Source organism: Tachypleus tridentatus, chromosome 10 (genome assembly GCF_004210375.1).
Source record: "Tachypleus tridentatus isolate NWPU-2018 chromosome 10, ASM421037v1, whole genome shotgun sequence".
Taxonomy (NCBI): Eukaryota; Metazoa; Arthropoda; class Merostomata; order Xiphosura; family Limulidae; genus Tachypleus; species Tachypleus tridentatus.
The window spans coordinates 185,230,040-185,246,612 of NC_134834.1; the positions used below are offsets into that span (position 1 = coordinate 185,230,040).

The 16,573-nt window shown below is 30.3% G+C and overlaps 1 protein-coding gene across 6 annotated transcripts; it reads right to left on the bottom strand.

The window, feature by feature from the left end:
- Positions 1-1,233: 1,233 nt before the first annotated feature.
- Positions 1,234-16,047, bottom strand: LOC143231109 (JNK1/MAPK8-associated membrane protein). 6 transcript variants are annotated; one of them, XM_076465700.1, is made up of 7 exons: positions 15,904-16,047; positions 12,645-12,721; positions 10,012-10,178; positions 6,827-7,039; positions 5,701-5,870; positions 2,875-2,951; positions 1,234-1,870 (listed from the first exon to the last, which is right to left on the bottom strand). In XM_076465700.1, the coding sequence occupies exons 1-7, from the start codon at positions 15,968-15,970 to the stop codon at positions 1,655-1,657; spliced, it is 987 nt and encodes a 328-aa protein (XP_076321815.1). In that variant the 5' UTR covers positions 15,971-16,047; the 3' UTR covers positions 1,234-1,654. The 6 variants fall into 6 exon arrangements, with proteins under 6 accessions (XP_076321815.1, XP_076321817.1, XP_076321822.1 ...); XM_076465702.1 differs by having other exon boundaries at positions 15,790-15,925; XM_076465707.1 differs by lacking the exon at positions 15,904-16,047 and adding an exon at positions 15,280-15,320.
- Between the last annotated feature and the right edge of the window lie 526 nt (positions 16,048-16,573).

Genomic DNA, 16,573 nt, shown 5'->3' on the forward strand with positions numbered 1-16,573 from the left:
AGTTTGGGCGAACATGCTGGATGGTCCAAAAGAATCATGTTATTCACCATGAAAAAGTCCTTTGTCCTGTTGGCATTGTGGACTGCAGTGTTGTCCTGCTGAAAGATCCAGTCATTTCTACACAAGTGAGGGCCTTCAGTCAATAAGAATGCTCTCTCCAACATGCCGATGTAGTCAGCTGCTGTTTGATGCCCCTGTATAACCTAAAGCTCCATTGTTCCATGGAAGGAGAAAGCACCCCAGATTATAATGGAACCTCTTCCACTGTGTTGTGTAGAAAATGTCTTCAGTGGGATATCCTTATCATGCCAGTAATGTTGGAAGCCATCTGGACCATCCAGGTTAACTTTTTTCTCCTCAGAGAACAAAACCTTCTTCCACTTTTCTACTTCACATGTTTGGTGCTTCTCAGCAAAGTTTAACTGAGCTATTTTGAGGTGTGAAAGGAGGCATGGCATTTGAAGACGTTTACGGTTTTTAAAGCCTTTCTCTCGTAGATGCCGTCTTATTGTTCTCGAGCTGCATTCTGCGTCCGTAAGGGCCTTAATCTGGTTCTATGATCAGCTGGTGTCTTGCCAGACAACCCGTCGAATCCTCCTGCTCAACGCTGGCAAAATTTTCTTGGGCTAACCATTTGAAATCCTCATTTCGTATCCCTCAGGGTCTTGTAAGACATTTACAACAGCAGTTTTACTCTGCCCAATCTCACCAGCAATGGTACGTTAAGAGAGACTTTGCTTTCGCAGCTCGACAATTCTGACACATTCAAAATCTGTCAACTTTTTAGCCTTTGCCATGTTTTTACCCAATGTAACACAGGAGATGTTGACAATGCTAATGCTTGAACATAACAGTAAACACATAATGAAATTTAGTCATTTAACGATTCGTTTCAGTATGGTCTTAAACTTTTGACCAGCTAGTATTTAGGCTAATTTCATAGTGTTCACATTTTCCCTATTAAATGCTAAAAAAGGTTTTTATTTTCCCTTTTCTTATTTTCATCTTTCGAAGCTCTACTCAAATAAGTGGTTGAGTCTAACAACACAAAATGCATATTTTGTCTTTATATTCATTGGCCTTAAGATTTTGGATAGCAGTGTATATACAGTATACTTACCAAATGTCTCATGGATATTCTATAACACATACCAGAAACATTGTGGCCATGAACTTCAATAAAGAATGTTATTTTCTAAATTCAATCTTGCACAAATACCATACAAGCCTGAATAGACTAGTGATTTTCTTTTTTAATTGAAATATTTTTTTAAATAAAACAACACAATAATCTTCAGAACCATTATTCAATAAACCTTCAGGATATATTTAATTCTACAAAACCTCAGCAATCAAATAACTAATTTGCATAAAGGAAGTTTTTTTTGACAGGCTGATACAACTAAATTTGACTAATATGGTTAATTTCACTAAATAAGATATATACATAACTTACTCTCTCTCACTTTCATTAATATCAAATATACACCTTTGTACAGTAACTTAACAATGTTCATGGCAATATTTCAGTGCAGTTACTCCAACAAGCTAGGGTTGAAAACAATAAAACGATCAAAGATCTGATTTTACATCACTTCCTCACTAAGTATTATAGTAAAAGCAACGTGAGAACATATAATTTATATAACAAATGTCAATTTATGTGTAGCTTGCTAGGATCAGTAAATTTGGATGTAAGGATGTAGAAGAAAGCTGGGAAAGGAACAAGAGAGATGAGTGCTCCATTGAGAAGTGGTTCTTTCAGTTGAGTAATAGCTACTATTCCATAGGCATGAAGTAACCAGTGTCCAACCAGAATTACCAAGTTTCTGACATCTTTAAAGGTGCTTATCAACAAAGATTTCATGGACTACAAAAAAACAGATAAAAGTTAATAAAACATCATTCATACTAACTACAAGTCACAAAGTGTACCCTTTTTGACAAATTTAGAGAAACAGGAATTTGCTCGTAGATGATTTTACTCTACATTTATTTGAATGATGTTATTTTAATCTGGATCAAAAAGGTTCTGAACATTTTACAGCACTCACGATTAATGTGTTGATATTCAATTACCTCATGCCAAGTGAACAACTTGGCTACATTATAAAAACCATCCTGTATCTCTGATGATGGCACGAGGTAATCAGATATCTACACAATAATCATGCCAGCTGTAACATGTACAGAAACTTTCTGATGCAGTTTAATAAGACATCGTTCAAATAAAGTTAAGAGTCTGGGGAATTAGTGGATTAATAACCGGGTTTAGTAACCAATCACATTCAACTAATCAACTGCTTTAATGTGGAAAAATATGTATTAACCACAAACACAAATTTCAATTAGTTGATTAATTTCCTGATGCATGACAATCAACTAAGGTGAACAACATTGAATTAATCAGAAATAATTATGAAGAATCATAAGTCGAAAATTTCAATTGTTTAAATAGAATAATCAATTAATAATCAGAAATCCTAATTATGATTATTTGATCATTTTCTGAGCAGTAATCAACTTATTAAGAATTTTAATTAATAAATTATTTTATCTGACACTAATCAACGTAATTCATACTAACAAAAAAGCTCATTCACTGAAGTAATTCCTCAACTGTAACCTAAATATGCCCGACTGAAATGTTTGTTTTACACAATTTATGTTTACCTAACAAAGGTTGAAAAATTTTAAAAATAATTATAGTTTGAAATATATAAACTTTTTATTAACTTTTATTTTATTACAAGTTTCACATGTTTTCAAATTTTCAAAACTTATTTTCTGATGATTACTAGTTTTGTGATTTTGCTATTTTTGACCAAAACACACTAAGAGCGTATTTGTTTTTAACAAGTGGTTAGTAATTACCTGATCAAGGCGAAATGCCAGATGTGCAGCCACTGACACAACGGACATGATTATCACAATGTATGGAAAAGAATAATCTATACAAGAAGAAAAACGTAAATTATATTAGATCATTTCTCAGCTCTCATGAAAAAAACACTTCCAGGGTTAAAAAAATTAAGTTTGTTGTTTAGAAGTGCTTCTTTGCACAACATCACATAAAAATGTTTTAGACGTGCTTCTTTGCACAACATCACATAAAAATGTTTTAGACGTGCTTCTTTGCACAACATCACATAAAAATGTTTTAGACGTGCTTCTTTGCACAACATCACATAAAAATGTTTTAGACGTTTTTGCATAACATCACAAAAAAATGTTTTAGATGTGTTTTTTGCATAACATCACAAAAAAATGTTTTAGATGTGTTTTTGCATAACATCACAAAAATGTTTTAGATGCATAACATCACAAAAATGTTTTAGATGCATAACATCACAAAAATGTTTTAGATGCATAACATCACAAAAATGTTTTAGATGCATAACATCACAAAAATGTTTTAGATGCATAACATCACAAAAATGTTTTAGATGCATAACATCATATTAAAATGTTTTAGATGCATAACATCATATTAAAATGTTTTAGATGCATAACATCATATTAAAATGTTTTAGATGCATAACATCATATTAAAATGTTTTAGATGCATAACATCATATTAAAATGTTTTAGATGCATAACATCATATTAAAATGTTTTAGATGCATAACATCATATTAAAATGTTTTAGATGCATAACATCATATTAAAATGTTTTAGATGCATAACATCATATTAAAATGTTTTAGATGCATAACATCATATTAAAATGTTTTAGATGCATAACATCATATTAAAATGTTTTAGATGCATAACATCATATTAAAATGTTTTAGATGCATAACATCATATTAAAATGTTTTAGATGCATAACATCATATTAAAATGTTTTAGATGCATAACATCATATTAAAATGTTTTAGATGCATAACATCATATTAAAATGTTTTAGATGCATAACATCATATTAAAATGTTTTAGATGCATAACATCATATTAAAATGTTTTAGATGCATAACATCATAAAAATGTTTTAGATGCATAACATCATAAAAATGTTTTAGATGCATAACATCATAAAATGTTTTAGATGCATAACATCATATAAAAATGTTTTAGATGCATAACATCATATTAAAATGTTTTAGATGCATAACATCATATTAAAATGTTTTAGATGCATAACATCATATTAAAATGTTTTAGATGCATAACATCATATTAAAATGTTTTAGATGCATAACATCATATTAAAATGTTTTAGATGCATAACATCATATTAAAATGTTTTAGATGCATAACATCATATTAAAATGTTTTAGATGCATAACATCATATTAAAATGTTTTAGATGCATAACATCATATTAAAATGTTTTAGATGCATAACATCATATTAAAATGTTTTAGACGCGTTTTTTGCATAACATCATATTAAAATGTTTTAGATGCATAACAGATATAAAAATAATCTCAACCTCCAAGTGTGTTTATCGTGGATCTTGACAAACTTCATTTAAATCACTGATAATCTGATTTATTGTTAAGTATTGGCACAAACATGTAACAGAAAATTACATGTTAAATACTTTAATAAAGAACATGTAAACGTGTTTAAGTTGTGAACAACATTTATCTCTTTCCCAAGACACCTCCTTACAATTAATTGTTTAAACAGGCAACACAAAAACTAAATTTGAAGTTTTATGGTTGTTTTTTTCTGTTTCATCAAAAGCATTACAAGTTAACACTACTAATGTTCTAATGGTCAGACTTCTGTCGTGACTTGTCAAGTACTAAATAACAATGACTTAACTCAAGTTTCCATAAAATCCAGCAGCTCAGCCTAAGAAATATATGAAAATTTACTGCCATTAGAGCTTCTACCCTACTTATATCCTGAGGTCAAAACTGTTTAAAAGAATACCTATACATTGAAAATTTATACAATGGTCATTTCAAAAGTTTTAAAATACCTCAATGGTCTCCTTAGGACTTGTTTGAAGATAACCTTTCAAATCTGGTAGTGGATTGAAACTGAAACCTATCGTAATTGAAGACAGTACCATCCTGATTGATACAGGTGGACCAAGGCTGTTAAAACTTTCAGAGGATATAGTATTTCAAGTACACCTTCTGATAAACAACTATATAATAGGTCATTTCTATGTCATAAAAAATTATGCCACTGGAGGTAGGTATACTGGGGGCTGAAAACAATGTAAAGTACAAGAAAATCCACCATGAATTTAAAGCTGGAGACAAAAGATGCTCATCTTGGAATCAATGGGTCAAGATAAGTATGTACACACACATGTACACAGAACGGCACAAGGAAAGGCCACATACTTTGAAAACTGTTTGATTGTACTGAGTGATCAAATATGGAAGTTTGACAAAAAGATACAGAACACGAAGGCAGCATTTATCAGCATGATAACAATTGTACAAAATAAATAAAATATAAACAGAATGTAATTAACTTGCACCAAACCAAATTTAATTAATTAGTAAGATAGGAGTAATGTGTACCATAAATGATGCATCTTACTTCGAAATTTGTTTTATTTTTCACCTGTGCAGAATTTTGGTCAAATTCTCAATAGAACAAAATTCACACACACCACAGTTTCAGTAATAAAATGTACATCAATCATGGTAAAATAAGAGATATCAATGAAAAATTAGAAAACAGTTTCACAGAAACTTGGTAAATAGCATTTCAAAACATAATGGTACTTACACAGAAGTCCACAACATGTTGCATGAAGGACTGCTAATCCTGGAATCAAGTACATTGTAAGGTAAACAGATTTTTTTCCTTCTCCTCGTAGGACTTTTCCAACAAGAACAGGTCGACACAAGAAGAGTAAAAGAAGAACCAGGGCATAGTTGATAAAGACTATGGAATACCTAAAACATACAACAGCAGTAACAATTACACAACATTAACTATATCCAAAAATTAAACTTGCAGATTCTCAATACTATACACTTCATGTATTAAATTCTATCATGTATGATAAGATGTATTTCATTAAGTAAAGGGTTCTCGTTAGGCTTTAAGGTAGCATAATGATTTATTTCAAATTTCATAAGCTCTCACGAAACAGTACTGATAATTCTGGTGCAATTGTTCAATAAGTACCATAAATAATACTTATTTTTCTTATGCCTCAAAGTAACAAAAAAAAGAATTTCACTATTAACAATACCAGGTTTCTTAGCTTGAAATAAAACAAAACTGCCATGCTGGACCACTCTTAAGCTAATTAATGTAAGTAGTTCAAACAATCATCACTTAAGGCAGCACTTGATATGGCAGTTCCTCACTATATTTCTACATACGTAATAGTTGATAACAGTGGAAATATGTTTTATATATAATCACTCACAAGTTCTTGGTATTTCATGGTTGACAATGACAGGGTACTAGGATAATACCTTATATCAACAGATTGTCATATAAGGACAGGTTATGATCTCTGAAATTATCCTCTATACAAAAGACGAGTTAGAGGGGATTTGACTGAAATATCTAAAATTATTAAAGGAACTGTTAATATTGATACATCATCAAGACAAAAATATATATTTTGCTAAGGTAGGAGTCACCTTCAGCTAAGACAGCTTTACTTTTCAAGAGTGTGGTTGATCTTTAAAATGGGTTTCTTTCAGGTGTGATAGATACAATTTATTTAAGGGAAGTTTTGATAACTATTTAAATGATAAGGACTGGCTTTGAAAGTTTTAATTTTAGTGTTAAGTACTGTGGATGAGATGGACTAGATGGATCACTAAAATTCCTTGTTCTTGGACTGTATATATGTGTATGTATATAATAACAGAGTTTGAGAATCACCACTTACAATGGGTATACAGCCTCCTGTGTACACCGTAAAGTAGTTTTATAGCCAGGATTAGGGTTATGGAGCATCGTGTACCAGTCAGATAACCGATGAACTTGACAGGAGTTGATCATCAGTTTACCAGTTGGGCTCATGATTAACAGTGAGAGAAGAGAAGCAACAACATTTTCAACTAAAGCACTGATGTGCAGAAGAACCAACTCCTTTGTAAAGCTAAAAACAATACAACCATTGATACATGATTCTATTATAACGAATACAATAGTTGCTTCCAAAAACTAATCTCAAGCTAATGACTAATGCTAACATAAATAAATGAAACAAACTTTGGTGTTATCCAAAATAAAGTACTAAAATCACTAAAAAAACACCACAAAGAATGATACAGAGAAGCAAATTCATGATGTTCTCTGTATTTTTTAAAATGTTTGAACAAAATAATTTTAATTATTTCTGTCTGAGCAACCATAATTTCAACTGTTTCCATTAAGTTTAGGGTTTCTAAATGCTAATTACAGATGTTTCACCTGATTCATGGATACTCCAGAGCTTTTACAAAAAATTTTGAACCTATGCAATATTTCATAAAGGCCATTCTAATCTTAAAACAATACTGCTAAAGGGTACTCATGTGAACCCAATGAAATACAACAAAAAATTGATATATATACTACTGAAAAACATTTCATAAAAAAAAACAACCCAAAAAACACCTATACTTAAATGTTCATAACCAGAGTGTTGGATTTAAATTTATTTAAGCCAAATTTAAAGATTTCTTTGAAGTAAATTCTGATCATTTCTAGAGTTTATAGTATTACATGTTGTAGTAACAAAGTGAAATAAAACTACTGAGAAACAAGTTATCAATCAGCAACTTTTTCACGTCAAGTTTAAATCTATGTAGTTTATCCAAAAGTGGTTTTTGATACCTTTTAGAAACGATTCTACATGATGTACAAACATTAAGTAATTCAAAGCTATTTCGAAGCAACTGACGAAAATCTCACAACAGTTAAACACTGAAGAGTTGCTAACACCCAGATATTATTTTGTGTGGTAACATAAGATGTTGCATTTCAATGCTCTTTCCATTACAGACTTTTTCACCTAACAAATCTAAACATAATTTTGTTGCCATTTAATTCAGTAGAAAGCAATAATTATCACTGCTCTTTCAAAAACAAATTAGACATGTTGCTCAGTGTTCAAAAGATTTGGACCTGGGCCCCACTGGTGCTGCAATTTTTACGGTTTCAGTATGATATCAATAGTGGTTTTCTGTTGTGATTTTTCAAGACACCAACTAGGGATTCAGGTCACTGTCAGATGGTATCAAGGCATGACCCCATATGCTAGTGCCTACTAATAGCTCTGTTATTAGCACGTAAGCTAATATTTATTGCAAGTAAGCTAGTATGTATGTGAAAGGTTGAATTAAGGAGCACTGTTCCTGGTACCAGGGTGGATACTTTTAGGCTTAAACATCTGTTTGGTTTTAAATGGAGTTTCAAATTATAAAATATATATTGTGAAACCATTGTTTGAGATTCTCGTCACTAAGGTAAATATTCAGATGAGAACTTCTTAATGGGTTTCACATGAATGTTTGTCTGGGATGCTAGTAATTGGTCTCATATGAATGTTTGTTTGGGATGTGAGTAATGGGTCTCACATTAATGTTTGTTTCAGATGCTGGTCACATGGGTGAGAATCTTCAGAAACAAAACTTCACACTGCTATCACGTTTCAAGTTCATTTGTTTTAATGATCTGTGCTTCACATGCACATCTTCCTACAATACACTGTTCCACATGCTGTCAAAATCATGTATGTACGTTTTCCAGTTAGAAATAGTACCTTTGTTTCAAGATTAAAAGAGAGTGTGTGTCTTCCAATCAGGAATGATAGCTTTGTTACATGATCAAAAGAGTGTATGTATCTTCTAATTAGAAATGGTACCCATATTAGATGATCAAAACATTGTAGTTCAAATTTTACTTATGTCCAAATTAGGATTTCCGAGTGTGTGAATTTAAGATTTTAGGTGATTTTCACATAAAAAACAATGTTTTATTTTTGGTGTTTTCTATAGTTTATTTCTTTAGTATATATGCTACAATAATTTTGTGGATGAAAATGTCCACTGACAATAAAATAATATTTATTTCAGCCTCAACATTTTTGTAGAGTAATGACTTTTTAAATGCTAAAAAATGAAAAGTTTAAATAAGAAACATTATATGTTAAATTCCAAACATGATGTATAATCATTCTTTGATGATTTTCTTAGCAACAACTAGCTGTACGGCAGGAAGAACTAATAATAAGTTGAAGTAAAATAACTGTTAGGTTATTACTACATATGATTTTTAATCGTTTTCAAAACTCATGAACTCATCACTGAAAGTGGCAAGATGAGATACACAGGGTGGCTTATATATGTCTATTGAAAACAATAAATGTTTCAAGTATAAGTAAAATTTATTTAGCAGTTGTGAAATGTTGCTAATACTGCAGGAAGTACTGGTAGATAAACAAAACTATATATAATAAAAAAATTTTGAATTGGATATCAATAAACCAAGAAAACAATGACCATCTCCACATAACTGAGGTCTTAAAATCTAAGAATCTTTGGTGCCAAAGTTCATTAACTGGATTAATTTAAATTCTCAAAGAATAATTTATTTCAATTTTCTAACATAAGGACTTATTCTTTTGATACAATAGTTGTTACTTTTAATTTTTACTGAAATCTTTAAAAATATTATGAAAGACAATATTTACATTTGGAGCAACTGTTAATAAAAATAATTGCATTAAAATTTGGAACTGATCATTTACAACAAAGAATTATAAAAAAACATTTACATTATTTGTATTTTTTTCAAATTGATAATGTACTAATACAAATAGATAATTAATTCATAATAATAATTGCGAGTATTTTTAGTCCTTGGAAAAACAGATATATTGAAATATGCTTTATTAAAAGCAACATTAGACAAATTATAAAAAAATATTAAGAAAAATGCTTAAATAATATTATGAAAAGCTTTTTAAAATATAAACGATGGAAACTGTTGAAAAAAACATAAGCACAGAAACAACTTAGAAACAGTATGCTGTTATGAAAACTTTTATCTTAAGATAAAAAAACATGCTATTTGTTACTAACTCACTTCCTTCGTTTTACTGTTTGGTCTATCAGATACCATTCCAAAACCAGAGGTAAGAGTGCCATGAACCCAAGATATAGCCAAGAGTAGAAAGTGGGTGTGCTCGTACACGGAAGACATTGGTAGTTCCGTTCTGGCCATTGAGCTACACTGTAGCCCCGGGGACAAGCCTTAACATAAAATGAAAACAGTAAAAAAAAACATGAATATTTTTAATAAAAACTCTAAGACAAGAACCATGTTCATAATTCAAAACTAGCAGTGACTTAAAACATAACTTAAAAAATTCATTAGTTTTACAATATAACAGCTATAGTAATTGGTAAAAAAATGAAGTATCAATATCTTTTATTCTAGTTTTTTAACCCAGTAAACATAAACTTAATACAGGAAAACTGAAGTGTGAGCTACGATACACTTGTCAGTATACTACATTGTAACACAGTTTAATAACTTACACAAATACAAGACTCGAATTACAACTTTTCAATACACAAAGATAAGCAACAGGTATAAACTTGTAGGAATTGTTTGCATATAAAGTAAGCTTTCAGTTCTAAACATATTGCTGGTATGAGAATATTGTTTAGTCACTATGAGAAAAATCTATATACTGGATAGGTTTAGTGAAGAAAAAGTGCCATTGGCCACTCACTCTTCAGTTCTGCATATTATACAGCCAAACAACAGCAGATATAGTATATAAACTTAGCCTTCAGAAAACTGTTTAATCAAGGCTAAATTCAAAGAGGTCCAGTTCAATCTATATATCTATATATATGTTGATCAAAGTAAAAAATAAACTGCACCAACGAACTTGGCCTTCAAGATTAAAAAACTTCTGGGAATACTAAGTTTATTTATTACACTTGTTACTGTGCAAGTATTAGTTTAACTTTTCAGTTACTTAGTAATAAAAATGTGTAAAACCACTGAAGTTTAAGTAAGTAGTAGAATATAAAAATGTGAAAAACAGCTATTAAGATGGATTTATAGAAGGAGCTGCCACTGACAGTACCTTATACAGGTTTGAGAGTAATCAATGATTTCCTAAAAGGTGGGTTATGTTCTTATTTTTCTAGTGAGTTGATCTGCAATAATATTATTGAAGAACCAAAAGATCCCTTCTTCTCTGTAGCATTGGTCTAATGATGTATGAAATTTTAGGTGGGTATGAAGTTACGATGAACAAGCAAAAGGGTTACAAACTCAGAATTAGTAGGAGTGAGCTAAAAAAAAAAAAATCACTAAATCTGACATTTGTCAGAATAAGTCACCAAGCAGACTAACTGGGTAGGCCTAGGTAGTGAGTGGTAAGGCCAATGGTCCAAAGGGTTTGTTATTATTCATTAGTTAATTGTCGCACACACTAAAAAAATATTTTCTGAAAATTTTAATGTTTTTCACTAAAGTCTAATTAGAATTTTATTTACTTCTATCCCACTATGATAGTTGTGTGTTTAGTAGTGGATGACCTGAGAAGCATGTGGCTGTGAAGTACCACTTTCTCAAGCACTGATATTTGTTGTTAAAATCACAAACATGAAATAGCACTCAACTTGAAGTGCAAAATGTTACATAACTTCATATTCATATACTAAAAGCAAAGTAACATTTTTAATATTAATATCATTATAAGCTCACAAGAGGTTGAATGTGAAGAGACTTTCTTTTTACGTGTAAACTAAATGATCTCTCATGAAAACACAAAAGGTAAACAAACCACACAAAGAAATTTGCAATTATTATTAATGTAAACAAATAATACAAAGTGACCAACCAGTATTATTCAGGTAAACAAACCACACAAAGTAATTTACCATTATTATTAAGGTAAAAAATGATACAAAGTAACCAACCATTATGATTTACATTACAAGGTTCTTTTAAAATGGAAGTAAAAAAATGTTAAGATAAAAATATCTTAGTTTTTGGTTGTATATAAAAGTATTTTTAATAGCTGGAATATTTCCACCCCATTATCTGACAGAGTACAGCTGCTAGGGTATGTCAGTATTTATTTAATAATAACATGCTAATATAAATTATTGTAAAAAAATTAAGTTACAGAAAATTGAAATAAAACAATATTTTAACTGTTACTGTACAATTCTAACACTATAAAGAAATTACTCTATTTTATTGAAAGTAACACATCAAATAAAAAATGTGTAAAATGAAAACATATTTTGGTGTTTTATCCCAACACTTGAGTAATACAATAAACTTGGAATTAGACAATTCATAAACAATTTTTAACAATCTTATAAGAAATCCATCATAAAGCCCTATGAAGATAGCAAATCATTACTACAATAAATACTGACCTTTCACACTTAAGAATCCTTTATTATACACTATTAAAGGTTCAAACTTTTCTTATAACAATTTACTTACAGCTTGTTTTTTTTAATGTGGCATTGTAATTAGATGTGTCAAAACTACAAATATTGAAAAATAACAAATCATGTTACTACAATTAGGTTAAAATTGACACATTATTAGATTCTTAAACTTGACCCTACATGCATATAATACTAAAACCTTTATTTCTGTATGAGTTTGGTTAGATTAAAGCTTCAATGCAAGCTCTTCATACAGAGTCATAAATATACGTAATCATAAGTGTCCGTTACCCCACAGTCACTCCAAGTTCCATTTTCTGTTTTAATTCTTCCACAGTAGAGACCTAGGCAGTACAAGTCCATGTAACCTAAAAATAAAGTTTCTTGGGTCAGTCAATTTGTAAAAGCAAACCTATACAAAACTGAGACAGAAACATAAAGATTACAAATAATTCACTTCAAATGAACTGCCGTAAGTGGAAGTGTTAAGAATTTAAACAGTGAAAGGTTGTACGCAGGCACGACAGTACATCGAAATTGTCTAACTTTGGCAAAGGCAAATAGTTGTTACTTAACATGTGGCTTAAAACCCTAAGAAAATACACATAAAATGACCATAGATTAACACAAGTCTTATTAAATTATTAGTACACTTATTTGAATATTTTTTTCACAAAAACCAAATATTTCTAATGAACAACTCAGGTTATTTACCTCATAAATTTATTTTTAAAGCATGAAGTCAATTCTAGAAATCCAATGCGGGAAACAAAAGGCTAAGTGGATTCTAATGTACTGTTGTTAGTAGAGATAAGTGATTAGTAGAATTTCCTAATCAATTAAACACTAAGCCCATTAATTGACTAAATTTAACTAACTCACAAGACTCAGAAGTTGGTATAATAGAAAACAGTAACTTGGAAACAATAATTTTCATAAGTTGAATATTTTTCTGAGTTACAACATTAATGGACTAAACTGAACAACCATGAGTTGATTAAACACAATGAAAAATAACAATTATACATTTTTTTACTTCTTGAATAGCCAAAAAATGTAATAATCAAAGATATTAATTTCAATTAATTAATTATTTTCATGACATTAATAAGTTTAACCATAATTTTGATTATTTTACCTGTTACTAACTGTTATAAACAGCTAATTAACTGAATTACTTCACAGCTATGGTTGTTAGTGTAGAACGAATACAAGAGTGAATTTATTGAAATATTAAATATAAGTCTAAAAGAGTTTATAATTTCCTTGTATTTGTCACTGGTTAGCCTAACTTGGAGTACTGTGTTTAGTTGTGGGCCCCTTACCTACACATAAATACATTAAATTGTTGAAAGAGGTTCACAGGAGAAACACTATGACACCTGAGAGAAAAGATTATCATATAAGGACAGATTAATATTTCCAAAGTTTAAAACAATTAGAATTAGGAAAGACCTAATTTGAAGTAAACTGTTTACGTTTGTTAAGGTCTAATGCAATACACATCATGGTGACTTTGGTGAAAATGTTAGGACAAAGGGTTACAAATATAAATTTCTACAGGGTGGGAATAATCCTATGCTAAGAAAGTTTTATTTTTCTAACATGTGTTATTAAGCATTATTTATATATAACTAAGTCATAAGACTCTTAAGAAGTTAAGTGACATAGCCATTATTTTAAAATGTTATGCTAGTAGTGAGTAGTATTGTGTCATATTACCATTTTTAGTATTAATTCTAAGGTCCAAATTAGTAAAGCTTCATAGTATAAATTACACTTACATTCATTAATAACATTTTATATATTATTAATTATCAGTTTGTAAATATTACAACCGGTGAGAGTGTCCCAGTGTTTCTTACAATATTACATCAAATTCATACTGTAACAGTAAAATTAGTATGACCTACACTCCGTCACTGTCGTGTTTAAAATTAATAAAAGTTAAACGGATATTTCACAATTTATTGGCCTATAAACAGAGACAGCATTAATATCAACAATACTAACAATGATAGACTAAACAGTAATATACGAATATAAAATATACTTATGTTTTCAGAAAATGAAATTTGTATTTATTTTGGGCAGAAAAAGTACAACACAAACTTAAAAGCGAATTAACCCTAACTTTTGATGGAAACTCACGTAAACAAATTGCTCGACAATTCCAAAACACTGCTGCACCACGAGCGACATGCTTTGGTAAAGATTAGAATGGTGTATTAAAATGTTTTTTCAGCATCATTCATACTTTGATTTGCTTATTTAAAAGTTGCTTTCGTTCACTGTATACATGTTTATCTGTTTATTATTTGAAAACAATTTTTTGAGTTTCTTTCTAATAGGTTAGCAATAAGATTTAGGTCTTATAATGCAAAAGTATGGGGCTTGATCCATGTTCCAGAAACATCTTTAGAATAATCTTACAAATATAAATTTGTATAATTTAATTTAAAAACCATAAGATTTATGGGCAATAGTGGGTTAAGGTATATGTTGTTTTATCTAAGCCAGTAGTTTCCAAACTTTCTTCACTGACGACATCTAATCCATTTGTAACGAATTAAAACAAACAGCAGCTACCAGGAACCAGTTTCCGTTAATTTAGTAATTTGCATACATCCGGCTGACCGTTTGTGATTAAATTTAGCAGTTTTACGGAGCGATAATATGCAACATTTGTGTTCTTTTTCTTATCAGGACAATAACCGCTTCTGTTTTTCTACTACCTAGATGACAAGCTGTTAGATGATCATGAAATTACATTAACATCGCTAGTTTAAGATGCTTTTGGAAAAAGTGTGGTGGGTATTGATCATTTTTAGCAACTACTTTTGTGTAATGAAGTCATCTACAGTCTGAAGCTATAACAGAATCAACTTTTCAGTTTTGAAGTAAGTGTAAATATGCTTATACTCACATTGTAACCAAATGTTCTCGAGTTCTAACGTTGAAAATGTAGGAAATAGTTTGCTTACATCCAAATCTAGAGTTTCTTCTGAAGAATCAGTAAAGTGTCTAGATAGAACATCAAGTAACTTGTTACCTTTTACTTTTCTGCGAGGTATTTCAAGTGTTAGATCTGAAACTTTAATTGGTCATTAATCTACCAATTAACTTATCAGATATTTGTAAAAAATCAAGGCAGCACAGTTAGTGATCACTGGAATTTTTTTCTCCACGTATAGTTAAAATTCTTCTACAACCTTTTCTTATAGCAAAGCCACATCGTGCTGTCTGCTGAGCTCACCGAGGGGAATCGAACCCCTGATTTTAGCGTACTAGCAGGGGGTTAGACATTCTATTTCTTTTGCAGTATATTTTCTTTCTGCAAAGTTTATTGTTCTACTAGTATTCGCTAAGACACCCTTTTGAAACGGAACCCAACCCAATGTTTTAAACACGTGTATGCAAAAAAATGGTTGCTCACCTTTTTTTTTCTTTCAAAGTTGCAAGGTAGGAAATTGACATAAAGCTTGCTTTATCTTGTGGAATGTATTTTTACATTGGGCTGTGGAAGTCCATTTCCGTCTAATACACTTACCTTGATTTGCGTGATTCCTCTGCTGCCACGAGCAATGTCCTTTAGTAGTTTTCTTTTTGTTCTTCATTCAGTGAAACTATCGCGACATCTATAGCAACATGCCGTGACATACACTTTAGAAATCACTGATCTCTGTTAACACATAGACTAAGCTAAATTATATATATAACAAGGACAGTCGTGATTGTAAATTTGCAAATTTTAAACTTCAGCGATAATTCACAACTACGTAACGTTTGTAAAAAATTCATCGTTACAGTTTAACAACTTTTTATTTATATTTTATACATATTACAAAGCTTCTGTTGTAAGCTACATTTTTAACATTTAATTGTTTATTAGAGGAAGCATTACGCAATATTTAGAAAATTCATGAAAGATAAAGCCTCTGTAGAATTTAGAAATTTCCTGCAGTTGTTTAGAGGGTTAGCTGGCATGTTTATTGTTGATTAATTAAACAAAATTATAGAAATCATGTTATAAGAAAATTAACCACGCCTTTAATCTTGCAATCTTCATTGAAACCTAACCTTATCAGTGAAGTTAGGGCTACAAGTGAAATTATTCCGTTGTAAATGTTAATGAAAAAAGACTAATTAACATTGTAAGGTGGACTGAACTTAATATTATTTTACCAAACAATCCAAAAGAACCCGCTAAAACACAATCG